At 38.7% G+C, this 27,782-nt stretch overlaps 1 protein-coding gene across 1 annotated transcript; it reads right to left on the bottom strand.

The window, feature by feature from the left end:
* Positions 1-3,148: 3,148 nt before the first annotated feature.
* On the bottom strand, positions 3,149-27,564 carry LOC149814602 (MACPF domain-containing protein CAD1-like). The gene is made up of 7 exons (XM_089988246.1): positions 27,003-27,564; positions 19,810-20,048; positions 19,531-19,735; positions 19,320-19,397; positions 18,909-19,092; positions 5,941-6,104; positions 3,149-4,007 (listed from the first exon to the last, which is right to left on the bottom strand). The coding sequence occupies exons 1-7, from the start codon at positions 27,261-27,263 to the stop codon at positions 3,351-3,353; spliced, it is 1,788 nt and encodes a 595-aa protein (XP_089844372.1). The 5' UTR covers positions 27,264-27,564; the 3' UTR covers positions 3,149-3,350.
* Between the last annotated feature and the right edge of the window lie 218 nt (positions 27,565-27,782).

Raw genomic sequence — 27,782 nt, 5'->3', positions numbered from 1 at the left:
CATAAAACTTGCACCCAAAACATCATGCAAGGATTTCAAATTGATAATACAATCAATATATATATATATATGCTACATTGAATAAGCAAAAAAAAAAAAACAATCTATTTTACTCAAAAATGTGATAACAAATTGAATCTAGATGAACCACTATCAATACAAAAGCAAACAAAAAATAGAGAATACAATTTCTTTACTTGCCTTGATTAACTCAAAATCCCTCTTTTTTTTAATCTTCTAAGACCATTGTTCTCCCCTTTTCTTCTCATAAACACAACTCAAACCACATGACCATCTTCACCATTACATGCTAAGAAAACAAATTGATAACACCATTGCATCAAACCAAACACTTTCACTCAAAAAAACATACCTATATATCAAATCTACACAAGTCACTACGAATACAAAAGCAAGTGAAAGAGAACACAATTTCCTTACTCGCCTTAATTAGCCTATTCTTTTCTTCCCATAAACATGGCTCCAACCACATGACCATCATCATTACCAAACTAAAAGCTCTCAAAACAATCACGTAGACATACAAATGGAGTCATCCAACCATCACCAGATAGAAAGAGATTCACAAAATGGGCACACAATTGAGCCTTGGCTAATGAACAACAAGAATCAACAAAAAAGTATTAGGGAAGATACTGCAAAGTTGTTTATGTGAAAAATAATCAAGTATTGGGGAATTTCTGAGAGCATCGTCAGCGATCGTGATGCACGCTTCACTGGCAAGTTTTGGTGAGAGGTGTTTCGCTTAATGGGGACAAACTTGCATTTCAGCACAAGTTTTCACCCCCAAACCGATGGACAAACAGAGAGAATAAACGGTATGCTAGAGGAATACCTATGGCACTTTGTTAGTGCCAACCTAAGGGATTGGGTTGATTTACTTGATGTAGCTAAATTCTGCTATAACCTCCAAAAGAGTGAGTCCTCCGGACACAGTCCATTTGAAGTCGCAATCAGACAACAATCGCAGACTCCGCACTCCCTTGCTGCGCGAGGATGTGGCAAAGTACCCTATGCATACCAGTTCGTTAGGAACTGGCAAGATCAGACGGAGTTGGTGAAGGCATACCTAAATAAGGCGACCAAGCGCATGAAAAAATGGGCAGATGAGAAGCGTCGTCCAGCAGAATTTTGTGTTGGAGACAAAGTATTGGCCAAGCTCTTTTTCAACCGCACAACTATCTTTCGGGGCCACCACTGAGGCCTTATCCGCAAGTATGATGGTCCCTTCACCATTATCAAACGTGTGAGAAACTTGGCGTACCGGCTGGACTTGCCAGCAAACTTTCAAGTGCATCCGGTATTCCACATATGTAACCTGAAGCAGTTCCACGAAGATAAAGGAGATCCTCAACGGAGCATGCCTCAAGGTGCTTCGATCCCGCAGTGGGCTCCCTTAACAGTCAGTGTACTAGGCAGAGAGACAGAGGTCATCATCAACCATTCCAACAACTATCTAGGGGAAGTCAAGAAATACTTAGTGCAGTGGAAGGGATTGCCAGAATGTGAAGCCACCTGGGAGAAGCCCAATAGCATGTTTCAGCATCGACAGCTTGTAGAAGACTATCATGAATAATTGGCGTCGAGGATGGCACCAACTTAGGTGGAGGAGCGCGTTCCAGACCGCCACATTTTTCACCTTTTTGCTCTGATGTATATACCTCTTTGGCACTCTCGAGTGCCCCACAAGGCCTTACGACTTAAGAACCCTGTGTATTCGGACTCTCTCTTCTCCTTTTGATGTACTTTGCTTTCAAATATCTATAAAGAAGCTTTTTGCATCCTTATCTCTTTGCTCTCTTTGTGTTTGTGCATGTGCGTACTCTTGCTTCTGCTCGTGCGTGTGTGTTGTGCGTTACTTGTGCTCTTAAAAGGCCTGCTTTCGGTGTTTGCAAATTCCTAAAGCTATGTTGTGGGGGCCTTCGCTTCTAAGCCCGTGACAGGTACAATAAAACAGCTTTATTCTTTCATATGTTCATGAGGAAAGTAAACAGTTCCATGCTTTGAAATGTCATACGTAAAAGACCACTTAAAGCCCATGTGCACCTTTAAAATGCAAGACGTTTCTTGTCATATCGAATTTCAAGTGTGTGTGTGTGTGTGTGTGTGTGTGTGTGCACGCTCGTAAGTGTGGTGTGTGAACAGATTTTGTTCTTTTTGGATTGTAAAAAGTTTGAGCAAATAGTATCATAAACTTAACACACAACGCAAATGAAAATAGTGAATCATTATTGTAGGCAAGAATCAATGTGCTATGGGATATCCTAGAAAGAAAACAAGCCTTCCCATGTGAGCAAGACTCCTTGAATGACCTTTCATGGATTTCCTGCAGTCAATTTGTACATACAATATAGTAGAAAAGGCTGCTTTTCACATTTTCAATATTTTTTTATCAACCTAACTTTACAGAAGTGATCTATTAGCTCGTTTAGTAGAAATAGGTTTCGGATCAAGTATTTGCAACATGTAAGCAATTCAAGGGCTTCGAAAAGAAATCTTGGTACAATATAGGCTATAGATTTTTGTATTCTTTTAGAACATATCCACAGAAGAAATCTCTAATTTAATCATTGTTTTCTACAAAATATATTTTAAAAGATCATATTCCTAGGGTTTTATTCATGAAACGTGTTGAAACATCGGAGAACTACTATGGCTCATACAGGTCCTTACACAAGTTGTAGCTCTAAATAGAAAGGAATGGAAAAATAACACTCATGTAGCTGGGTTAATGTTTGATGATGATGACAGGTCCTCAAATTGGTTGGAATAGACCAATTACTCTATGTATGGTAGTGTATGCAGTGCTGCATGCAACCTGCTTGACAGCCACCCATCTTGGCATTTCTCGAGATGGGTGTGGTGACCATCTCGAGAAATGTTGAGATGGATGGGACCTCTATGTATAGAGAGAGGGAGAAAGATATTACCAAGCTTGCGTTCTTAACAAAAGTGTCACTGCTCGACCATCTTTTATGTTCTTTTGGCTTTGTTTCATTTGAGCATATTTCATGATTTAGTTAGCAGCTATGGCTCGCCGTTAAGTTTGACATTTCCAGTCAGCGTGTGCAAATCTGATATTGAAAACCAGAACCAAATGACTTGAATATAAATGAAAACCAGAAGAGAAGACGAAGGAAAACCAGTGCCTTCGATATCAGAGAGCAACAAAAATAACGATGTACAATGCAATGACAAAAGCTATAGTTAATTCCTATCAGAAGCCAAGAATAAAATTTACATATGAACAAGAGAACCTTGACTAGCACAAAGAATGCCAAACCACCCAACACGAGGGAAAATTATTCAAAGAATGACAAACTTTAAACTCAGTAGTTCAGTAACGAGTACTTTGCACGCAGAACAATCTTCCCCTTTTCAACCCCAAGCTTAGCTCCAGTGACCAACCAGTGCCCAGGCACATCCTGTGGTCCCCTTGTCATTTCTGTCAAATCCACAATTTTGTTGAATTTTCCAGTTTGTGAGCTTGTAGCATCAACTTTTTTATCATCAACCTTTCGCATTTGATCCATCGAGGGAGTAGATGAAGACGAAGCATCAACAGACTTCAGACAAACATTTCTAGGATTGTGGTCCCAGACTGACCTTCTTATCGTGCATCCCGGAACTCTTGAGAATAGCAATTTTAGGTGCAGGACACTCTTAGCTCCAAAATCCCAAACACCAAGTTGAGCACCAGTGACAATGTGAACACCAGATAAATCACCAATGCATGTCTCTGTGTTCTCAATTGGAGCAGTGCTAACATGAGAAAAGTTCTTCCATTTCACAGGCTCAAACCATCGGCTGTCTTGCTCTTCAGGACCCTGCCACTTAGGTGCCCCAATAGCTACATGAGTGTCCCAGTGAGGCTGTAGAATCTTTGGGAGGGATGCCAAGTGTTGCAAATGAATTGACAGCCGGTTCTGCTTGCTTCCTTCAAGGCAGAGCCTAAGTCCAGTCACTGGTTTACGCCCAACCGAGATCTGTAAAACATCGCATTCATAAGGATGCAGATTGTTATTGTCATCATTCTCATATACTAATTCGAAATAAGAAAAGCAGATCAACATGCCAAGATGATGGGCCACTTCTCTGTGGGGGCGACAGGCTGAGGGATGGGGCATTCAGTTTAGAAGGCCTTTCTATGACCAGGAGATTAAAGATTGGACAGACATGATGAAGGTGCTGGATGGCTGCAAACCAGACTATGTCACATGGATGCGGCTGCGGATACAGAAATACGGCCATTTTTATGAAGTTTTGAATATGATTAGTGTATAAGGGGACACGATACATTGGCCAAAATGGAGTATCATGACATAGACTCATAGAGACCAGAGTAGGTAGCTGATTCTGTCAAGTGACAAATATGCGCTGTTATGACAACATCTTGTAATGAAATATGTGAAAAAACAAATACAAAGTGCACAAGCACTATTACAAGTCCAATAAAGAACATTACACAAGCACAAAGTGCATATACAAGACTTCAAAGAGTCAAAACAATAACACAAGAACATAAAATTTATAATCTTTATTGAGTAGAATGCTTAGGAAAAGCATCATAAACAAATGAGGGGTTTTACCCCTATTTATACACAAGTAGTAGTCTCAATAGAGCTGTTAGAACAGTCCAACAGCTAGAAATAGAGTTGTTGGACTGTTTCAACAGCTTTATTGACTAGTCAACTCTAGGTTGACTGGTCCAAAAAGAACCTAACTAAAAGAGCCCCTAAAAACCAAGGCAATTACAAAAAATATAAATAAATAAATAAATACAAAACTGTCCCTAGAGGACAGACCTATATACAAAAGTAAAAGGACTAAAATGCCCTTGATGGGCATTACTTAATACAACAAAATATATATATATATATATATATATATATATATATATATATATATATATATATATATTAACACATCTCTCTACTGATCACTCTTATGCTTTGGGGGTAGAACATTTCCCTAAGTATTGTAAGGGTGACAATTTGCTTTGGTTGGTATCTACAGATAAAATCAACACCCAGTTTGAAGAAGAGGGGAGCTCAGCTGGCAACATGTGCCACCTATGCTATAATGAAGAGGAAGCCACTGCTCATATCTTATGGTATCGTCCATTCTTCCAGGGGTTGTTCACCAAGAATAATCAAGTTTGGTCTGGTCGCCCCCAAAAGTTACACAAAAACATGAACTGGAAACTCATTTGGAAGTGGTCTCTTACAAGCTTGGTGGTTCATGCGGCTTGAAAGGAATGACAGGATTTTCAAAGGGATATACTCGCACTATGAATCTCTGCATCATTCGGTCTAAAGGGATATTGTAGCACGTATCAAAGCCAAATGGCCTGATGGTCATCTATTGTGGATTGATTTGACTAGAATAGGGAGATTGGATTGTTTCTAGTTTGCTTTTTCTATTGTTATAGGAGATATCTCCTTACCATTTTGCCATTAATCTTTAATAAGATGGTCTTTTACAGATCCAGAAAAAAAAATCACATTTACAACTGTCAGTGACATTATTTCACAAAAGAACAAAGATCTTTCTGGTCAAGTGCAGTAGCGAGGTTGATAAAAGTTTAATCATGTTGGTCAAAGGGCCTTACATTTGAATTAAACTTGAATTCTTAAAATACCATCTACACATTGACGTCACTTCATTCAAGACATGTACACCACTAATTACATTCAATGGATCATAAGCAAATCAACGAGACTTGTTAGATAGTAGGCATTACATCCAAGCAGTTATACGTTGGCCAACACCCAAGAATCATGGATATTTCATAAGCACCAGGATCACTTAATTTAGATTATTTTCTACATATCCTGGTTCATGTTCAAGTATTTTTTGATGTTTCTAAAATCCCAAATAATAAGAATTTTCAACAATTACTAGAAAGGAATTCAATACCTGCTCTGAACTAACAAAAAGCTTTGCTCCCATCAGGCTAAACTGCAAAGATGGGCAAACAGGCTCTTTTCTCGGATGTCCAGGAAGATCACTATGAACTGGTGCCCATACACGTGGGATCTGAAATTCCAAAAAGTACTGCAGCTCCTCTATGGGTGGCTTGTCTGTATATATTATGGTAAATGAATAAATAAACACATACTAACAAGAAAAAGATAAAATAACATTACTGGTATAAAGTTTAGATAAGAAGAATGTCAAGCAATACCCAATCTTTGGAACAAAAAAAGAAACAGGTATCAACATAGTCTACAATATTTTATTAGGATTAATGAAAATGAATGCATAAGAATTGGTCAACTGTTACAGGAAAAAAAATCTATATTGTAGCTTGTTGAGGATTTGTGAGGCATGGAGAGCAAGGGAAACTGATTTAATGGCATGTGTTATCAATGTGCCATAGCTCATAGGTACGTATTCTAAGGCCATGGGAACCTGTTAGGATACGGTGGTTTAATGGTTATAGGAAGCTAGCCTCACCTGATGTTCAACTTTAAGTGTAAATGGCAAGATAAAACTACTAGAACCTTCTACATATCTCCAAAAGCTGGAACATGGGGGCTCCTGAAGCTCATTTCACATCTCACGGGAAGTGTGCTTCCAAATGGATTGGACTTTTTTGCACTTCCATTAAGATGCACCACATTTTTACAATTAGAATCAAGGAAAATATAGCTGACTTATGTATAAATGAGAATAAAGCATAAATGAGAATCCCTTCTGTAATTTCTTTAAAACAAAATTATGTATTTGTTTTTACTACACTCAAAGTCTTTTAAATAATCCATTAAAAGTATAACGAAAAATTTGTTGAAAATTTTCTTCTCATTATAAGAACATGTAATCTTCCATATCGGACAGGGTCTCCATCAGAATACATTCCTCAAGTAATTGAAAGCCAACAGTGACGGAAAAGTTCAAGCTTTAAATCCAACATATGAAGACTGGATTGTGAAGGATGAAAGCCTTATCAGATGGATTAGCTCCATATCATCCGCAAAAGTTCTTATTGGGGTAATTGATCTTATCTCTGATGCTAAGCTTTGTCACCAGTTACAATATTCATATGCCTAAGGATCACAGGCGAAGCCAGTGAACCTTAAAAGGGAACTAATTCACTACAAGAAAGAAGACAAATTGGTCCCTGTATATTTACTTATAATTAAGAGATATACGATCAACTTGTCTTTATCCAACATACTATTTCTGACCAAGACAGTCTACTTCTCACAACATGAATTAGGCAATGGTTATGAGAATTTTGTTACCAGCATTAGCAGAAAGCAGCCTTATCCGTCGTTTGTTGATATAGACCTACTCAGCTCTTTAAATGAAAACATGTTTCATAGCAAGGAGAAAATAAATCCTACTTCTAATGGTGTGCATGATGTTCTATTTTCTAACAATAACAATAATGCTAGCAATTTTGGTTGAGGAAAAGGTAGAGGCAGAAATACCATCGCTGGACATGGTCCAGGCAGATTCAGAAGCAATAAAATAATTACTTTGATGGCTGAGGAAATAGAAATAATTATAATTATGTCAGTGATCATGTCAACCACGCTTCTCATGGTTTCAGGGATATATATATATAGTGCTTCTATGGTGGTACTATACCACCATAGCTTACAATGGTACACACTTGATTTACATAGTTCTAAGCTCCAAAAGCAAAATCTAACCATTAGATCATGCTTAACATATTCTATTTTTTATTTTCATGTGTTTAAATTGACTCAAATATGAAGTTTTATACCATTTTTAAACTGCCGTTATTTTCATGAGTTGTGAGCCATTGATTTTCACCATCTTAAAAATGGAATCTTATGGTGTATTAAACATGATAAAACCTTCTAATATAGTGAATACATCATATTAAACACATCAGTACAGTTAGATTTACCATTTGGTGGCTAGATCTATGCAAACAAGAGTGTACCACCATAATGAGTATGTTTAGATTTACCATTTGGTGGCCATAGTACCATGTACTTTCTACCACTTTGGAGCGTCTTGAAGATCTCCTTACTTTTGAACATCCGAGGCCTAAGTTACTTACGAGATGTCCCTTAAAGGCCTATTGGACAGTGTAAACAGAGGACAGGGAGATTCTTTAAATGTTCTTTATACTGGATCCTTCCATGGGAAAGGTTGCGGATTCCGTAGAGGTAGATGACGTGAAACAAGTAACAAAGCAGGGCGAGGTTTGTTGCATATTCCAAATATAAAAAGGTGAGTTCGGTGGTGAAAACCACCAAAACTCAAAAATAACACAAGGCAAGCAAAATACGACACGTTAGATTATTAAAACATAAACAAAACACATCAAATTGTTAAGACAAGGAAGCTATACACGATAATTCAAGTACGATATTTTGATGATGAGCAACTGGAACAACTGGATTTCAGCTATGGCAATAAAAAAAGAAGAAAAAAATTGAAGAAGTTTACAAATTCTACATTGAAGAATTTATTGAAGATTTTGAGCAAGTGTAAATCTCTTTAAATTCTTAGATTCTTGTAAGAGCCTTACTTTGATTGCATATCTCACTTGCATTACACCTAAAAATACTTAGAAAAACTTTACTAAAAAGAACCATTTGCAAAAATTATTTTAGAAAGCCTTTTACCTATATTTTTAGTTTTATCGGTCGACCAATAAGTCTCAGCAGTCGACTGATTTTCTAATGCCTGTTTTTCAAAACCAAATGTCTATTTTTTTATCAGTCGACTAATCTACTCTTAGTCGACCGACCCGAGAAGTTCGCTTTCTGGAAAGTTTAACAGAAGTCGACTGAAAGTTTTCTTTCAGTCTACTGATGATTTTTCATCAGTCGACTAATGTTTCTTTAGTCGACTAATTTTTAAAATCCCGAATTCAAATCTTTTCGGCTAGATACAGTAGTCGACTGATTTAACAATCAGTCTGCGAATATTTGATTTCAGTCGATCGGTAACTTTTTTAGTCGACTAATATAGTCATTTTTATGAACTTTTCAGAAGTTGCGTTCTTTCATTTTTCAAACGTTTTGACTGTTCAAAACTGTCAGTTTGACACCCCTTCATACCACTAACGTCTGAAATTCTTCAGCTATAAATAAGTGTGAGATCTACACTCAAAATAAATGAATTGAAACATCGAATTCTGTGTTTTTCACTCTTATTCTTTCAAGCATTCGTTTTTTCACTCAAGTTTTTAACTCCAATTTCTTTTGTGAGTCAGTGAAATCGTGAGTTGAGTATTTCTAAAGCCTTAGAAGCCTCTGCAAACCCATTTTACTTCCTTTGCATTCATAAGAAAGGCTCATATGTTGATTGTAAGTTGTTTATTTCAATTTACCTGTAAAAGGACAGAGTCTCCTTGGTTTAAAGGAAAAGTTTGCTTTCAGTGGGGTTGTTGCTGAAAGTGAAACCGGTTTTGGTCTGTTTGATAGTGAAAACCTTAAGCGGGTTTGCTTGGGGACTGGATGTAGGTCTGGAGGACCGAACCAGGATAAAATCTTTGTGTTCTTTGTGTGTGATTGCTTTGCATAATTCAAAATCTATCAAATTCCAAAGACGAAGTGTAAAAGCACTATTCACCCTCCCCCCTCTAGTGTTGGTTGCATCGATCCTACAGTACTTTCATTTGGTATCAGAGCAAGGTTTGTTATCTTTTGATTTTACCATCATCTAGCAGGGCAACAACATCGTCTTCTCAGCACAAAGTAGGATGCTCCTCGGTCTGTCCTCCTCTCTTTGACGGAACAAACTATGGATACTAGAAAGTAAGAATGACAATATTCCTACAATCCATGGATCTTGAAATTTGAAGGGTCGTTTCTTAAAAGTATCAAGCGCCATCAACAGATTTCAGTGTATGGACCGATGTGCTCCTGAAGACATTTAGGTAAAATTGGTATAAGAATATCTTTCAAAGTCTCTTTTGACTAAACCTTGAATGATTAAAACTGTGTTACTAAATCCCTTTTTGGTTTTAATAAATATAATGAGTTGCAAATCAGTTGTATAAAATTTCAATTATTAAAACTGCATTATGAAACCATTAGTTTTCAATATATGTACGGATTTCAAAAAGGGTTTGTTCACGCAGTAATGCGCCCAAGGTCCATTGACTTGCTATTTCAAACATCATTTTTGGTTGAATTACTAGTTAAAAACTCTGATAAACGAAGGATTACAAAGCTTTCAAACTTTTCATCAAAAGTTTCAAGTCCTGATTTTGGAGCATTACAAATTTGGTATCAGAGCGACAGAGAAAGCAGTAATCCTTGATCATCAAACATCTGCATCGCACTGTAAGTATTATTAGTTAAATTTTTTGTATTTATTTTAATTAAAGAAATGTGTTTCTGCTTAGATGTCGTTCAATGAATTGATCAAATCAATAGATGCATTGACTGAAGCAATTGCACAGCTCCAAGTATTGATCCAGAACGAGGTGTTAGCCCTCAAGTTCTTCCATGTCCGGATCATAAGGTGGATGGGTTGGTTTGCGAAAGCACCAATCTAGAACGAGGTGTTAGCCCTCAAGTTCTTCTGGGTCCGATGTGCCTTCGAAACCCCAATGATTGTATTTTATGTAGAAAGGTGGGTCATTCTGCTGAAGAATGCCACCTTAATCAAAGTCGCAACAAAAAGTTTGCAGAAGATAGTAATGATAACAATTGTCGACCTGCTAAAAAACAAAAACAAGGTAGAGAAAATGAGTCGCAACGATCGTCATACCAGAGATACCTGAGATGCAATTATGTTTATCGTGGACAGCCATGCCCCCGAGATTCTTATGATTGTGATGCTTATGTTAGCATATAGGTGAATGACATATCACGCCTACAAATGATTTGTTTAGACTATTTAAGTGAATGACACCTCACAACTACAAACGGTTAGTTTTTGAATGATACATCACACTTACATTGTTTCATTGCAGATGATTGCATTATGGTTGTCTGAGTGAATATATCATACTTGTATAGCATGATTGATGAGTATCATGAATATTTGGCTAAATGTCTCGGAAGGTATCTACGTGTGTTTCATGCTGGAATGATCAAATGTGGTTTGATTGTGATGGTTGATGATGCAATGATCTAAATATTTAGATGTATATATGACTTGAATCCTATGTGCATAACTCAAACTACGTAGGAGTTACATATGTTGAGGTTTAATCGTTTCATATTATGATATATGCATGTTCGCGTATGTATAGAACTCATGCTTTGTTTACGCATGCTTCGAGGTTCAACTTAAGAAATGCAATGTTCCTTATGACAATAATATGATGCTTTAGATAATACGCTTTTGTATGATGTGATTGAAATGCCACGTGATAAGAAATATTGAAAGCATGTGATAAATGTTTAAGTTCAATATATGATTATGGTTCATGGAACCTTCTCGGAGAAATGTGTGATTTTATGATTTGAGTGTCGTATAAAGTGATACGATGCATATCAATGATATACATGCTTGTGCCCATATTGATGGTTGTGGACTCTAAGAGCGGTCATTTGTATTGATGCATGTATCGCTAAATATGGTATCTAATGAGGACCTGATCCCCAAAGGATCTGTGAGGGCATGTATGATCAAGATCAGGTAATCCGGCTAGAGCGGTAGATCGTTGTGAGAAAGTACATTGTCCAAGAGCGGGTAGCCGCAAAGACGGTAAATTTCTATGAGGAAGTGTATTGTTCAAGACCAGGTATACCATCTAGGGCGGTAATTTCTTGTGAGGTCGTACATTTCTCAAACCAGGTGATCCAGCGTGGATCTTGTGAATTATATTAGTGGTTATCGACCCTGAGAGCGATCATTTGTGTTAATGCATATATCACAATAATTTTCACTGAATATGGTATTTGTTGAGGATCGGGTTCCCAATAGATTCTCTGTGAGGGTATGTATGATCAAGATAAGGTAATCTGGCTAAAGTGGTAGATCTCTGTGAGGAAGTACACTCTACAAGAGCGGGTAACCGCGAAGACAGTGAATTCCTGCGAGGGAGTGTATTGTCCAAGACCAGGTATACCATCTAGGGCGGTAATTTCTTGTGAGGTCGTATATTTCCCAAACCAGGTGATCTGGCATGGATCTTGCGAATTTTGATCATAATAAGGTGTTATGGTGAGTTGCGACGATCTGCTGAAATTGATTGAGATGGCCAGTTATGAATCTATAGATTTGACTTTTCTGTTATAGCATGAGCAGAGAATCAGATCCTTATTGCTTTTAGATCTTGATATGAGATTATGTTTTGGACCTTATGTGGAAAGAAGGGGCTAATCTAAGAATGACACCTTAAGCGAAGTTATGACAAGAGACAGTTGGTTGCGCAAGGCCTTGAGAAATAGGAATAAGTTAAGGTTATTCATGACAAAAACTCGATTAGACCTAGTAAGGGCAGCAAGCGATGACCTGATAATGATAAAATTTAGAGACCCCGTTCTAGAAATGAAAACAAGCTATAGAAGTGCCTCATCGTGCCTTTTCATTTGTGACAAATCAAGTAGAAGATAACGCATAAACACTCTTATAATCTTTGGCTAAAACTTTTTTTGGATTTTGTATGAACTTTTGCGAAGACAAAAGTCTATTAACGAAATAACATGTACATTTTGTTCAACCAAAACCTTTCTCAGGAACTCATTATGCGTTGTCCTACTTACTATAAAAGCATACGTGTTGGGATCACACACACAAGTTGTGTATCCTCATCCATACCGATCAAATTAAATTATGATCTTTACAGGTAACTTTCATATGAAATTTCACGGACGAAATTCTTTTAAAGGAGGTAGGATGTAAAGTCTGCTTAAAAAAAATCATGTCGGACGTGTGTCGGGCACATGTCAGACATATGCTGAGGTTGGTTCGTCGTGTAGGACCGAGATTCGAGCCCGACACGAGGTCTTGAAGGTTTGGCAGCATGCATCTTTAAAAAGACGCAGGCACCGCAGGCAAGGGGCAAACCCCCTCGCCACCTTCTCTCTCCTCTCTGCCTCTCGTCTTTGTCCCCTTCCTTGCAGACGCCAATGACCGAAGCCGTCGACGACCGACCCCGTCCGGCCAGCTCAAACTCTCTCCCTTCTACCCCGGCGCCTTCTTCCTCCCTGTGTTCGGCCGACGCCACCACCGCTGATCTCCTCCCTCACTTTTGCTTGTGTTCTGGCACCCCTCGTCGACGACAGTCCTCGTCGCTCGCTCCCCTCTCTCTGTGTCTGTCGGCATCTGCCTCATCGACCCCCGTTGCCACTCTTTCCCGACTTCCTTTTTCCCCTACTCAGCTCCCGCCAACGATCACCCGTGACCGACAGCAGGAAGACGCTGGCGACAGCATCATCGTCCCCCTTCTTCCTTTTCTTCTCTTTATTTCCCCATCTCTTTCGTTGTACCCTCCGACCACCCGGAGCTCGTTCTTTTGGCTTTCGCCGGCAGCTGCCCTGTCATTGCTCTCGCACCCCCCCCCCCCCGACATCTCTCGTCTTCCTCGAGGTCACCAGTCAGAGCCCTTGTCGGCGACGCTCATCGGTGTCGCACGTCGGCGACTCCACTCAGGTAACTCCCTCTCTCCTCTCTCGTTGTTTTTCTCGTTAGAGATGCCAGCAAGAGGTCGAACGACCTTCTGCCTCACTCCCCCCCCCCCCCCTTTCGTTTGCTGGCAGTGGACCAGAGCCACCATCGTGGGTGGCTCTGGGTCTACCAAGAGGGAGGTGTTGAGCACCTCTCCTCGTTGTCTTCTTCTTCTTCTTGTCCTTTTTCTTTTCTGCCAACCGACAGGGGTTAAAGCCCTACCTGTCTATCTTTTTTGGCAGCCATGGTCGTCCGATAGGGGCTAAATCCCTTGCCAGTTTTTTGACAGGTCGGCAGGGGTCGATGCCCCTGCCGCCTTGGTGCTTTTAGCAGGTGGGCGGAAATCTTATGCCCCCACATGTTCCTTCTTTTTCGTCACGGAGGGGTCGAGCCCCCTCCCTGTCTCATTTTATCTCTTGGGTTGCGAGGGAGGGGCTCGGCCCCCCTCCCGTTTTTCGTGAGGGAGGGGTTGAGCCCCCCTTACTGTTGGTTGTATTGCGAGGGAGGGGTTCAGGCCCCCACCTTGTCTCCCTATTCCCTCTGATGCAGGGGAGGGGTTGAGCCCCTCCCTGGACTTGAATGGTTACATCGTGTACTTTGGCAAAGCAATGTTGTGGAGATTTTTTTTGAGAAATTCATACCCCTCTCATCGTAGTTGTATTTTTGAACAAGTACACTGCGTACTACGATGAGTAGGATAAGAGGTCTATGTCTACCTCGAACGTGCAATGGCATGTGTTTTGAGACCATAAAAAGGTGATATTTTCACCCTCACAATAAGTTGACCCCTCATCGTAGTTGTACTTTTGAACAGGTATGTTGCGTACTGCGGTGAGTAGGATGAGAGGTGTGTGGTTGCCTCGAACGTGCATTGGCGCATTTAATCACCTAAGGGTGATGGTTTCGCCTTCACAAGCTAGATGCTCGAATGGGTATAATGGACCCGAGCATATAGAATGAGGTTGCGGTTAAGAAACCCTCGTCGTACCCGTTCGAAGCGGTTCATCGAGAGAGATGATGGATGGTACAAAACTCTGATGGACGAGCCATTAATGGCTATTACGGGCAAAAGACTTGGCTTCCCCAGTCATCAGAGTTAGGAAAAATGGACTACAAAGATAGCTTTCAAGTCACTTCTGCAGAAGTTTGAATGCATCCACGAGCTACTTATGCCTTTGAGGATTTACTCTTGTGGTCACTGGTCGTCCACTTAAGAGCGCACTCAATCAGTCATTCAGGGTATCATAAAATACATAGCATAATAAACCCACGGATCGATCTCGGTTGTTTCTACGTTTTCTGCCTTGTGTGTACCCACAATGGCCAGCTAATAATCAGAACAAAATATAACCAAATCACATTATTATGAGATATGTGTGTTGTGACATGATTTGCTTGTTTACTCAATAGTCCAGTATACTACTTGTTGAGCTATGCACGCCTCTTGTGTTACACTAATCATTTGCTAGTAATAACTAGTTGTTCGTACTAGTTAAATGTTTATGATAATAGCATTATGCTAGTGCAATACATTAGCACGTGACTTGCTTTAGTACTTGGTGCTTGTTGTAATGTAGCACTTGTTGGCTTGCGTCTCTTATGACGAATATGACTGCTTACAGTCATAATCTACGAATTAGTTACAACTAGGACTAATTCAGTTGTTTGTCTTATAAGTTGTCTACATCTTGTGATTAATATATAATTGTTGTCGTGTGATTGTTTATCGCGTGTAGCTTATAAATTATTGTTGTGCAATGACGTGCACCTTATCATTAATGTAGTTTTTTGTCAGTGGGCTGAAGAATTCAATGGTAATTGCATGCATTGTGAGCTTTGATATGAATGTTTATCTTATTCAGTTACTCTGCTTACTATGTTTGAGTGTTTGGTAGAGTTAGTTACTCTTTACCTATAGATGCAATTGGACTACTATAGTTGCTTATTTTGCTTGTTTAGCACTTTGTTCGTTATTGCTCACGTATTTAGCTATTTGCCTTATTTGAGTTTTGCTTACAATACTCGACAGCATGCATGGTTAACTCTGCTAGTTTTGTTTTCCCTATTTAGTTTAGTAATTATCTTGCTTATTGCAGTTTTTGTTCTTTCTTGTCTTTTGCACCCCTACTAGTTTTTCGCAAAACTGATCCATTTCATGGGCAAGTGGTGAACAGGTTACTACAACAGGCGATGGCACGATGATGTGATGATCAAGATGAGACTTTTTCCCTGATGTTGTGCTCCTGAAAACATTTAGGTAAAATTGGTATAAGAATAGCTTTCAAAGTCTCTTTTGACTAAACCTTGAATGATTAAAACTGTGTTACTAAATCCCTTTTTGGTTTTAGTAAATATAATGAGTTGCAAATCAGTTGTATAAAATTTCAATTATTAAAACTGCATTCTGAAACCATTAGTTTTCAATATTTGTAATTTTGTACGAATTTCAAAAAGGGTTTGTTCACACTGTAATGCGCCCAAGGTCCATTGACTTGCTATTTCAAACATCATTTTTCACTGAATTACTATTTAAAAACTCTGATAAACGAAGGATTAGAAAGCTTTTAAACTTTTCATCAAAAGTTTCAAGTCCTGGATTTTGGAGCGTTACAGGGTGAGACTCTATTTATAGTTTTCTAGGCGAAGCCGGATACGTTTCTTGTGTATCTGAGACACATCTAGATGGACGGTTCATAGACAAGTTTTGAATAGACAACTAAGATTTGTTTAAGGTTATTGCCTTGGATGGATGTTTTATCAAAGAAAAGTGGATTTTGGGAATGGGTGGCCTTCTATTCCGGTTTTGGAAGGCTGAGATGGTGAATCCTGCTTAAGAGGTGCGCTGGAAAAGGCGGTTGATGACAACGAAGCTCTGATGATAACTAGCTCTGACAACAATTGAGCTTTAATGACAACTGAGCTCTGACGACAACTCAGGTTGTCGTTAACGTCAAGCTCTAACGACAACTCTGGGTAAGGCTGGCAATGGTGACAACTAAAGGGGCCTAACGACAACTCCGGTTGTCGTTAGAGGTGGATGACATCACCTTCCAAAAATGGAAGGCCCCTCTGACGACAATTCAAAGTCAATGGTGACAACTAGAAAGCTTTGACGACAATGCTTGAGCAACGGTGACAATCCTAGGGGCTCTGGCGACAATTCAAGGAGGTCTAACAACAAGCTAGGTTGCCATTGGAGAGAGAATGGTATTTTGGCCACAACTTTCTATTCTGATGTCGGATTGAGGCGATTTTTGATGTGTTGCAAAGCTAAGAATGTCCTCTACAACTTTTCTGTTGGTAAAAAATATGAAATAAGTCATTTTGAAGGGCCAAAATCATATTGAATATGGGAAGACATGGATTTTTGTTGTGAAAAACATCTTGGTCAAAAATTGGGTGTCTAGAATATGGATCAGGTTTTTTTTAATAGAATTGGGAGAAAAAGTCTCAAGGTCAGTTTTGTTTTGTGACAATCAAAATGCAATCAAAATATCAATAAATCCTGTCCAACACAGCAAAACCAAACATATTGAGATTGATCAGCATTTCATTAGACAGAAGATTGAAGAAAAAAAGTTAAGACCAAGTTCGTTAGAACTGAAGATCAGATTGCAAATATTTTTACAATGGGCCTGACACTTCAAAGATTTTGGTATTTAAAGAACAAGTTGTTCATGGTGAATACCATGTACAACTTGAAGGAGGCTATTGAGACATGAACCTGAAGATCCAGATCTGGTTGAGAGTCCAAATACATTTCACGTCATAGAGAGTCCTTTATGTTATAAACTTTCTGTATTGCTCTTTTTTCCTTTTATTTGTATTATATTAGAGATAAACATTGCGGCAATATTGTAAAGTGTGAAGTCTGTTATTATAAAAGGTCAGCCCACACGTCTCCCTCTCTCAAGGAACGTTTTACAGAAAAATAAACTTGTCCATTCCCTTCTTTTCTTTCTTATGCTGCGGTAAATCTGGTTCAAAGATCGTGAACCATATTTTATTAATGTTGTGTGGTAGTGGTCTTCATTCCACACACCTTAACCTGGTCAAATAGACCTTAATTATTAGCGTAAGACGTGAGTGCAAGAAATGATGTATGAGTTGTGAAGCAAGAAGAGAGTAAGCGTGAAGCATTTAGGAAATTAGGATCCATAAGATGAAGCAAATAAGAAATAATAATGGAAACAAATAGGAAGTAACATTAGAAAAAAAAAAAGATAACCCATCTTAAAGTCTTTTTTTTTTCAAATATGTGCTTCATATGTAGGTTTGCAATAAAAAATACTTAAAAAATGCTTCCAACATGAAAAGTGCATCTCCAATATCAACTAATGTTTTAATCTTATTGAGGAAAGCTAATTTCCCATAAAGTTTTGAAAGGATGAAAGAAGCATGTGGTTTCACACTTCCAAATTGAGCTTCATAGGAAGTGAGCTTCCGAGGATTTTAAAAGCTTCTGATAACTATAGACTCAACAGTGGAATTGAAAATATTGCTTCCTTCAAACAACACATCATTTGGAAATGGTGATAGTTCTTCTCATGGTGGTACACATGGAATGACGAACTACAAGCCATTTGAGGAAAATGACAGCTTGACTGAATGGACATACAAGTTAAGACACCCCAATATCTGGTCGTTAACAAGGAGAGATGGCCTGGAACATCCCTTAAGTGTATAGGCACCAATATGATTGCAATTTGGAGGCTTTACTAATTTGTAACTTCTCTTAATTTCTTTCTTTGTTATTTTATGGAGGGTTAAATTACAAAACTCTTGCTTCTCTCCACTATTTACATCACTTCTCTAGTCTACTTTCTTCCCAAGCAACTTTAGGCCCATAGAAAGAAAAATCTTAAAAGTGAATAAGAAAATGCTAAAATCTATTTGTGAAAATTGTTGACAACATAAGTGCAACAATTATTGTGCAATGAACATAAAACATAGACTTTTCCAAATGATCAATGTGGATACAAGGATAATGTTTGCCAGAAAATTATAATATCCAATGAATATGCAGTTAGCTTACAATACTAAAAACTAAAGGTTGATTTAAGTAAAGAACACACTGGTTTTAGCCACGACATACCAATTAGGTTCTTTTCCTATCATTTGATACATGCAAGATCAAAGAAGTTATTTTCAACAGATGGAGATATGCATGGACTGAAATAAGAAATAAGGAATGAAATTGTTGCTTCCACTAGCTGATGAAATCTAGAATTAGAAAAAAGTGGAAATACTAAGTAAATGATAACCAATCCATCAATCACCAAATAACGTAACAATATAAAGAACATGGTCAGCTTAAACAAAATTCTTACACTCTAGATAAAGCTCAATTGCACGTGTAAGGTATTTTCTTCCTGGTACTCCATCAAGTAGGGAGGAAATGGGCAAGAAAGTCATGTTGATGACATCAGGTGCAGAATATACAGTGGTCTCCCATTTGGCATGACTTTGAACAAGATCATCACCCCCTCTCCGCCTGAAAATGACTGTAACATCCTGCAGCCAATAAATAGATTTGCTCAATCAGATACCAACCATGCTCTGATGGAAAACCTGAGGTTATAAGCATGACGTCATTACCATTTCATATGATAAAATTAACATCTAATTTTACAACGAGAAAGAATAAAATGTTTGAATAAAGTAATGCATGATTAGGTAAGGAGCCTCTTTATTTTTTCAGATCAGAGGATCATCCAAAAGATCAAACTGCAAATATTTACCTCTTTGCCACTTAGATATGGAGAGCTTGAAGGCTGAGGATGCACTTCTTGGCAGTTTAAATTAAACTGATCTGCAACCTGTATACTTACTAATTAATAGCAACTTCGACATAGCACTTTCCAAAGTAATATTGCTGTTTGGAGTCTGGACCAACAGCATACCCTTTGCACATCAAAATAAAGAATAGAAGAGAAAAGTGAAAAAAGTTACCGAAGTAGCCTTGTCTTTGAATTTGAGTGGACCTGAGCTATGCTGATTTTCAAAGTCTGAAAACCTCTGAGCACCGATTTCTTTTATATAGCTACTTATTTCAGATGCTGATAGCAAAGATGAATGATGCTGCTTGACATAGACTACATCTCTACCGCCAATGGTGGCAGATGTAATAATATGTGTACCAAAGCTCTCAATAAAACTGAAAAAGTAGAAGAAGGTTGCATCAGTTAGAACAAAAAGAGAAGCACCACTTGAAGATATCAAAATGTTTACCTTGCCAAGGACGATGGTTCCCATGTATGTGGAACAGCACGCCTAACATCTTCTTGCAAAACCAAGTCAGTTTTTTTCAACTTTACCACAAACAGTGAAATGAAGAACCCATCCATGGCAAGGGATTTTGTAGCAGCTTCATCCACTTGCCAAGAACCAGTGAAGTTGAACATAGCATTGAAGCTGCCAAGAGGGTTACTACCAGATATTCCTGCCATCTTGTTGAAATAGTCTGCCATCTAAAAATGCATGATATGATGGATCAATACCATGAGTTATCACCAAATATTTACATAAATTTTTTCTTTTCAACTAAATTATGCATAAATTTACTCTTTTCATCTAGAAAGGGCAACTAAAATTAAAAAGAAATACAGTAAGATGCTCATGAACTTCCCCACCTGACCTCTATACAACAAAAAACAAAAACATAGACGGTATAGCGAATGAGAACCACTTGATTTATCGAACCAAATTTTCAAAAGAGCAAATGGATTTTGGAGATCAGTCTGAACAATCAAATTAGTATACCATCAACAGCAGTGTGCTTATATCAAAGAATATCTCCTATTAATATTTCAAACAGAATAACTCCAGAAAATAGTCAAATAAATGAGAAATTGCATTAGAGTTTTCCATCTTCCACCCGTCACTCTTGCTCTGTTTATGGAATTATTGTTAAGGCTCTTCCTGGAAGATTCAGATTATCGCCCCATAAACCTATCTCCAAACACAAATGCCTTTATTGAAGGCAGCTAGTGATCGCAGATCTTGGTTGATTATGTCATCTATGTTATTGATTATAACAAGGTACTAGATTTTGTAATTGAATCTTGGAAAAACTTTTGATTTGGATGATTGGGCATTCCACCTTTCTCCATAGAGAGCATAACCCTGCTGCTCTTTATAAAACTGCATTTTAATTATGATTTCAAGGGCATCAATTTCAGTAAACAAAAATGGCTTTAACAGCTTCTACTTTTCTCTGAGGTGAAAACTACATCAAGGTAATCCCTTATTGTTTGTCACATGGATACAGTTGTGGGAGTGGGACAAGAAGCATACTATAATTTTCAAAAATTACGACACGGGGACACGAAACTCCGCCTGTGTATAATTGTTTAGTTATACACTGCCAGTCCCAAGCCCGGATAAAGGAGGAGGGTTGCGGTAGGCCAGTGACAGCTAGCATAAAAACTTAGTCATACCCTATGAATATGAACCAATATGAGAATTTCGTTGGGGTATTCCCTATTGAGCGATGCGTTGTACTCTATAGGCCCGGAGGCAGTGATAAATGGGCAAGGGTTGCTAGATCGTCGCCCAGAAGCGACGCATCATACCGGCGCCTGGGTATGGTGTCAAATAGGCAAGGGTTCCCTCACTTTGTTGGACGGGTGGAGGTAAAGAAGTTAGTCCAAGACCATAAAATTAGGTTAGCCACTTGGAACATAAGGTCTTTAACTGGTAAGTTGGTAGAGTTAGTAGATGTTATGTGTAGGAGAAAGATTGATATTTTATGTCTACAAGAGACCAAATGGGTAGGTGAAAAGGCAAAAGTGATAGAACCTTGGGGATATAAGATTTGGTATACAGGAATAAATAGGAATAGGAATGGAGTAGGGATTGTTATGAGTTGTGAGTTTATAGATAATATAGTTGAGATCCATAGGAAGGGTGATAGGATTTTACTTATTAAATTAGTATTAGGTACGGATATTATTAATATTATTAGTGTTTATGCACCTCAAGTAGGTTTAGATGATTTCATTAAGCGTCAATTTTGGGAAGATTTAGATGGAGTAGTACAAGGGATATCTTATGGAGAAAAGTTTTTCATCGGCGGTGACCTTAATGGACATGTAGGCATTAGTAGGGATGGATTTGAGAGTATCCATGGAGGCTATGGTATAGGAGAAAAAAACGAAAGTATTGAAAGGATTTTAAATTTTGGTTTGTCCTATGATATGATCTTAGCAAACACTTGGTTTAGGAAGAGGGAGTCTCACCTAGTAACATTTAAAAGTGGGGTTAATACGAGTCAGATAGATTTTTTCCTACTTAGAAAGAGAGATAGGGTTGTTGTATCGATTGTAAGGTTATACCGAGAGAAAGTGTAGCTACACAACATAAAATCTTAATTTTAGATCTTAGAATTAGACAATGCCACAAAAGGGATAGACATAGGATAGATCCTAGAATTAAGTGGTGGCCACTGAAAGGAGCTAAACAAGGAATGTTTGTAGAGCAAGTAGTTAAAGAAGCGGATTGGTGTCTCGAGGATGATTCAGAATCAATGTGGAATAAGATAGCGGGTGGCATGAGAAAGGTGGCTAAGGAGGTATTTGGTGAGTCTAAAGGTGGTGCACCACTAGGTAAGGATACATCATGATGGAACGAGGATGTCAAATTAGTTATTAAGGTTAAAAGAGAGTTATAGAAATCTAAGTAAGAGCCGTGATAATGAGAATTTGGAGAAGTATATGATAGCAAAGAAGGAAGCTATAAAAAGTAGTTCGAAACGCGAGGGATAAGGTATATAAGGAGGTCTATGACAAGTTGGATACCAAAGAGGGCGAGAAGGATATTTACAGACTTGCAAAGATGAGAGATAGAAAATCGAGGGATCTGGGTATGGTTAGATGTATCAAAAATGAAACGCAAAGGGTTTTAGTCAAATATGAGGAAAATAAGGAGAGATGGAAAGATTATTTTAATAAGCTATTTAATGGAAGTCATGCTCAGGATCATAGAGACTTGTCAATTCCTTTTCATGAGATGAATCGTGACTTCATGCGCAAGATTCAAAAGAAAGAAATTGCAGAGGCTTTGAAGAAAATGAAATCAAGAAGGGCAGTTGGCCCAGATGGTATACCTATCGAGGCTTGGAAATGCTTGGGAGAGAAAGGTTTAGAATGGTTGACAAATCTTTTTAACTTGATTTGGCGAACTAATAAGATGCCTAATGAGTGGAGGAAGAGTACTTTGGGGCCTTTATATAAAAATAAGGGTGATATACAAGATTGCACAAACTATCGTGGTATAAAACTCATGAGTCATACTATGAAACTTTGGGAGAGGGTGATTGAGTCTAGGTTGAGGAAGGTTGTCATGATATCGGAGAATCAGTTTGGTTTTATGCCTGGAAGATCAACTATGGAAGCTATACATCTTCTTAGACAACTTATTAAGAGATATAGAGAGAGGAACAAAGATTTGCATATGGTTTTTATTAATTTGAAGAAGGCATACGATAGAGTACCTAGGGACGTTCTTTGGTGGACAATGATGAAGAAAGGTGTTTCTCTCAAGTACATTAGTATAATTAAGGATATGTATGAAGGAGTAGTAACCAATGTCCGCACTTGTGGAGCGGTGACAACCAATTTTCCTATAACGGTTGGGTTACATCAAGGATCTGCTTTAAGCCATTTCCTATTTGTTATAGTGATAGATGAGCTTACGAGATCAATTCAAGAAAATGTGTCATGGTGTATGTTGTTTGTTGATGATATTGTTTTGATTGATGAGTCTAGAGCTGGGGTTAATGCTAAGTTAGAATTATGGAGACAGACATCGGAAGCAAGAGGTTTTAAGTTGAGTAAGAGTAAGACAGAATATATGGAATGTCGGTTTAGTAAGCAACGAAGTAGTGATGGGAGTGTAGTGAAGCTTGGTGAGCAAGAAATACCGGTGGATGATTGTTTCAAATATTTGGGATCTATCATTCAAAAGTATGGAGAAATTGATGGAGATGTAAATCATAGGATAAAGGTTGGGTGGATGAAATGGAAAAGTGCAATTGGAGTGTTGTGCAATCGTAGAATGCCATTGCGGTTGAAGGAAAAGTTTTATAGGACGACTATTAGGCCCGCTTTACTATATGATACGAAATGTTAGGCTGCCAAGAGACATCATATTCAAAAAATGAGTGTAGCTGAGATGTGTATGCTTAGATGGATGTGTGGAAATACAATAAAAGATAAGATTCGGAACAAGGAGATACGTAAGAAGGTAGGCGTTGCACCCATTGAAAATAAGATGAGAGAGAATCGTTTACGGTGGTTTGGACATATTCGGCGAAGGCCTAATGATGCTCCAGTTAGAAGGATGGAGAAATGGGAAAATATATTAGTTAAAAGAGGTCAGGGTAGGCCTAGGAAGACTTGGATGGAGATGATAGGAACGGATATGAATGCTTTGAACCTCACCGAGGACATGGCATTGGATAGAAATGATTGGAGGAGAAGGATTCATGTGGAAGACCCAGAATGATTTTCTTTTTTGGTTGATATCGCCGACCCCGATTGTTTTGGGATGAAGGCGTAGTTGTTGTTGTTGTTGTTGTTGTTGTTGTTGTTGTAGGACACGGAGACACGGTCGTAGACACACAGATGTGTGTGTGAGTGTGTGTATAAAACAATAATTTTAAATCACTAAATTTAGGAACATCAAATAACGAAACTAAGTTGAAATTAAAATGTAATGTAATTGATGACAAATTTTAAAAGAAAAATAACTTAAGTGAATATGAAATAAGTAAATAAGATCATAAAAGAAAATAGATAAAGTTAATGAGACAATGTTGATTGTTCTTGAAACTGGTTTGACTATGTCAATAAAATGTTGTATCGCGTCCGTGAAGTGTCCGAGTGTCGTGTTGATAGCTTAATGTCCTCTCTTTTTTTCTTTTGCCTATGAGATAGTCACTTAATTTACCATGAGCAGCCATGGTGGGGTGCAGCATTCAGGAATTCTTCCTTAGTAGCATCTTGGTTGGTTATTCAAGACAGTTGGTTATCTAAGTGTGAGCAATGATCTTTAAAGTTTTCAACTCACGCATGGTATCTTAACCTCCAACACAGAAATCTCTGTTGTCCAGATCTAGGTTCAGTTCAACCTATATCCATAACTTCAGATGCTGAGCTTCGAGCATGAAGCTCATTCTCAGCCCGCTAAAAGCTGAGAAATTACAACATATTCCAAGTGAAATATGCGCAAGATGGGAAATTACAAGAATACCCTTTTCGGGTAAGAAAATAAAATATGTATATAAATATATATACTTATATATAGAGATACGTATACATATATATAATATACGTATCTCTATGTATATAAGTATATATATTTATACTTACAACAAGGTTTTGGAGATACATTTTAACACCCCCCCTCAAACTTACGGTGCAATAACCGCAAGTTTGTCAAGAAAAAAATGAAATCTGGGCGAACAAAGAGCTTTTGTGAAGAAGTCCACACGTTGATACTCAGACGTCATGTATGGTAGATCAATGACCTTCTTCAAGTATTCTTCCCTGACATAATGACAGTCCATCTCTATATGCTTTGTTCGCTCGTGACAAGTGTGATTCTTGGCAATATAAATTGCACTTTTATTGTCACAGCATAGCTTTGTTGGTTCTCTGATAAACATTCCTATATCTTCCAAAAGACGTCGAATCCATACAATTTCCATGGTGGATGTCATGGCTCTATATTCGGCTTCAGTGGATGACAGAGAGACCTTCTGTTGCTTTTTACATCGCCATGAAATCAAAAACTCACTTAAGAAAACACAAAGACCTTCTGTGCAATTCTTCTCCCTTTATTCTCTCTTGCACTCTAATTACAAGCTTCCGCGACTGGCAAGTGAGCGACAAGAAGGCTTGCGGCGGTAAGGAAGGACCGTTGCGCCATGTTGGCCTATTGAAGGAAATAGGCCCGTGACAGTGTGCATACTGCATACAAAAGGACCTGCCCATTTGGTGTTTTTGCCATGTTAATGAAAAGAACGTACGGTTTGGCAAAGACTGGCCTTTTATTTGTGTCGTCCATTAGCAGACGCCTGATTCATGGTTTTGGTTCCCTTGTGCACATCTATGTCAATGCATGACATAATGAGCCTTTGTACAGATCTTTTGACACTATTGGTCACTTAAAAACTCCAGAACTTCGTGTTGGATAATAGGAACCAACTTATTTGCATTTTGATGAAATCTAGGTCAACCAAAAAGAGCAATATAGAACTTGAATGTTCAAACAAAGCAATATGTCAAATAGATTGGAATTCCCTGAGTTTTGGTGTTTTCTTCTGATTACAGGCATTAAAACTACTGTCTCGATGTATTTTGATGCAACTATTTCCACTTCACCCAAGTATGTTGAACAAATGTTTGATTCTTAGACTTTATTTCTGTCACTTAGAATCTTTTGGTTGAAAAAAAATGAAGAATATAGGAAATATGTGTGCAACACCCTGTCCTCAATCTATGTCCAAACTGCAGGGAAATACAAACTCTAACATCTTATTTATTAGAATACAGCACTAGATTCTAAAATAGGTTTAGCCATGCCGTCTAATTCCCAATGACACTCAATTTAAGCGAACACTGGCATGGCAAAGTTAACTGTTGCAGATGATAAAGAATAACAGTTAAACTAAAGGATCTTCCAGTCAACTGCTAGGAGATCACTCTAGAAGGCTTTGTAACTTCAGATACAAACACTTGCAGAAAGTACTATCCACGCAATGATCGTACTGTGCATAAACAGTTCTATGCCAATCCCATTACAGTATGCGTTCTCAATTAAGAACGGCTCCTGAAACCACCAGGAACATATTCATGTATGACGACTACTCAATGCAGTTGGCTGCTAGCTGTATTGATCTGTCGTCGCATTCTACCAACAGAGACAGAAAAACATGTTGCACGTTCCCTGATTTTCTAAAAACGCAGCATGAAGAGACGCATAATCAACAAATCCAGCTTGACGGGAATTCGACGGCTTCAGCAAGGATGAAAGGAACTCCAGGTGAAGCTGAAGATCAGTTTCTTTTTTTCCAGTTGCTGATCCAAACTCAAAGTATCAAACTAATTTTCAAGTTAACACACAACAACAACAAAAGGTTCCAGTATTGCTATACTTGCAGTAATCTAAAATCATCCATCACCAAAGCCATCTAATCGACCTAAAAAGCAGGCCAGAACCTAAGTACAAGAGTTGATCCGCGTTCGAACAACGGTTATCGGGCACGAGGAATCGATTAAAAGGAAAAACGATGGACTGCGAACAAATTGCAACGGAAAATCTCCGAGAAGAAAAAGAAGATCGATGATCTTCGAAACCGGTACCCAGAGAACCATAAAAAAACGACCAAGAAATCGTCCAGGTAGAAGAGGATCTCGTACCTCATGAAAGGAGCAGACAGGCGTGGTGCTGCGGTGGCTGTCTCCGGGACTGAAGCCCCCGATGTCGACGGAGACGTTGGGGACGATGAGGGAGTCAGAGAAGGCGAGATCTCGGGTGTTTTGGTCGTCGATGTGGACCAAGCGGGAGCCGTGGATGCCCTTGCAGTAGAGGAGGCGGATGTCGGAGGTGACATCGAAGCCTCGACCCAGCGCCTGTACGGTGTTGAGCAAGGTGGTGAAGAATGGCGGATTCCCGTCCATCTACAGAGAAGGAGGAGCCACTAAACCGAAGAAGAAGAAGAATAGGATAAGCACCAGAGAGAGAGATTCCCAACCACCACCATTACTCAGAGGGGGCGGAGGGGTAGAGACAATGGAGCTTTGACCGCGTTATCTTTGTGTCAGAATGTCGAGAGAGAGGGGTCGGTTTTGGTCAATTTCCGCCACGCCACCTAACTATCCTCTCTCTCTTTCTCTCTTGCATCGGAAGACGGCTCTTACACAAGTCTTCCAAGTTGCGTTTTCTTCGTTTCTTACATAGGACTACAGGAACACGACTCTCAGCAAAACCTTACCTCCTTATCATACGTAGGGATGGTAGTGAACCGGGAAAACGGGCCCCGCCTGGCTCCGTCTAGACCTGGGATGGAGGACATTGAGGTTAAAAATGAAAACCTGTGCGGGATGGAGGATGGGATGAACTTACTCTTGCCGCTTCGCCCCGTGTCAATTCCTGTTTAAAAAAAATTACTATTATATTTTTATACATATATATTCTTA

This window comes from Nuphar pumila, chromosome 15, assembly GCF_984573655.1.
Source record: "Nuphar pumila chromosome 15, dmNupPumi1.hap1.1, whole genome shotgun sequence".
NCBI classification, from domain to species: Eukaryota; Viridiplantae; Streptophyta; class Magnoliopsida; order Nymphaeales; family Nymphaeaceae; genus Nuphar; species Nuphar pumila.
This window is presented reverse-complemented; position numbering and strand designations above follow the sequence as displayed.

Excerpts from the sequence above, each read along its gene's own strand:
- LOC149814602 (XM_089988246.1), bottom strand. The coding sequence starts at position 27,263 with ATGGACGGGAATCCGCCATTCTTCACCACCTTGCTCAACACCGTACAG. Across the intron at positions 20,049-27,002 it reads CTGTCTGCTCCTTTCATGAG|ATGGCAGACTATTTCAACAA; the intron begins GTACGAGATCCT and ends ATGCATTTTTAG. Across the intron at positions 4,008-5,940 it reads TTTTTGTTAGTTCAGAGCAG|ATCTCGGTTGGGCGTAAACC; the intron begins GTATTGAATTCC and ends GATGTTTTACAG.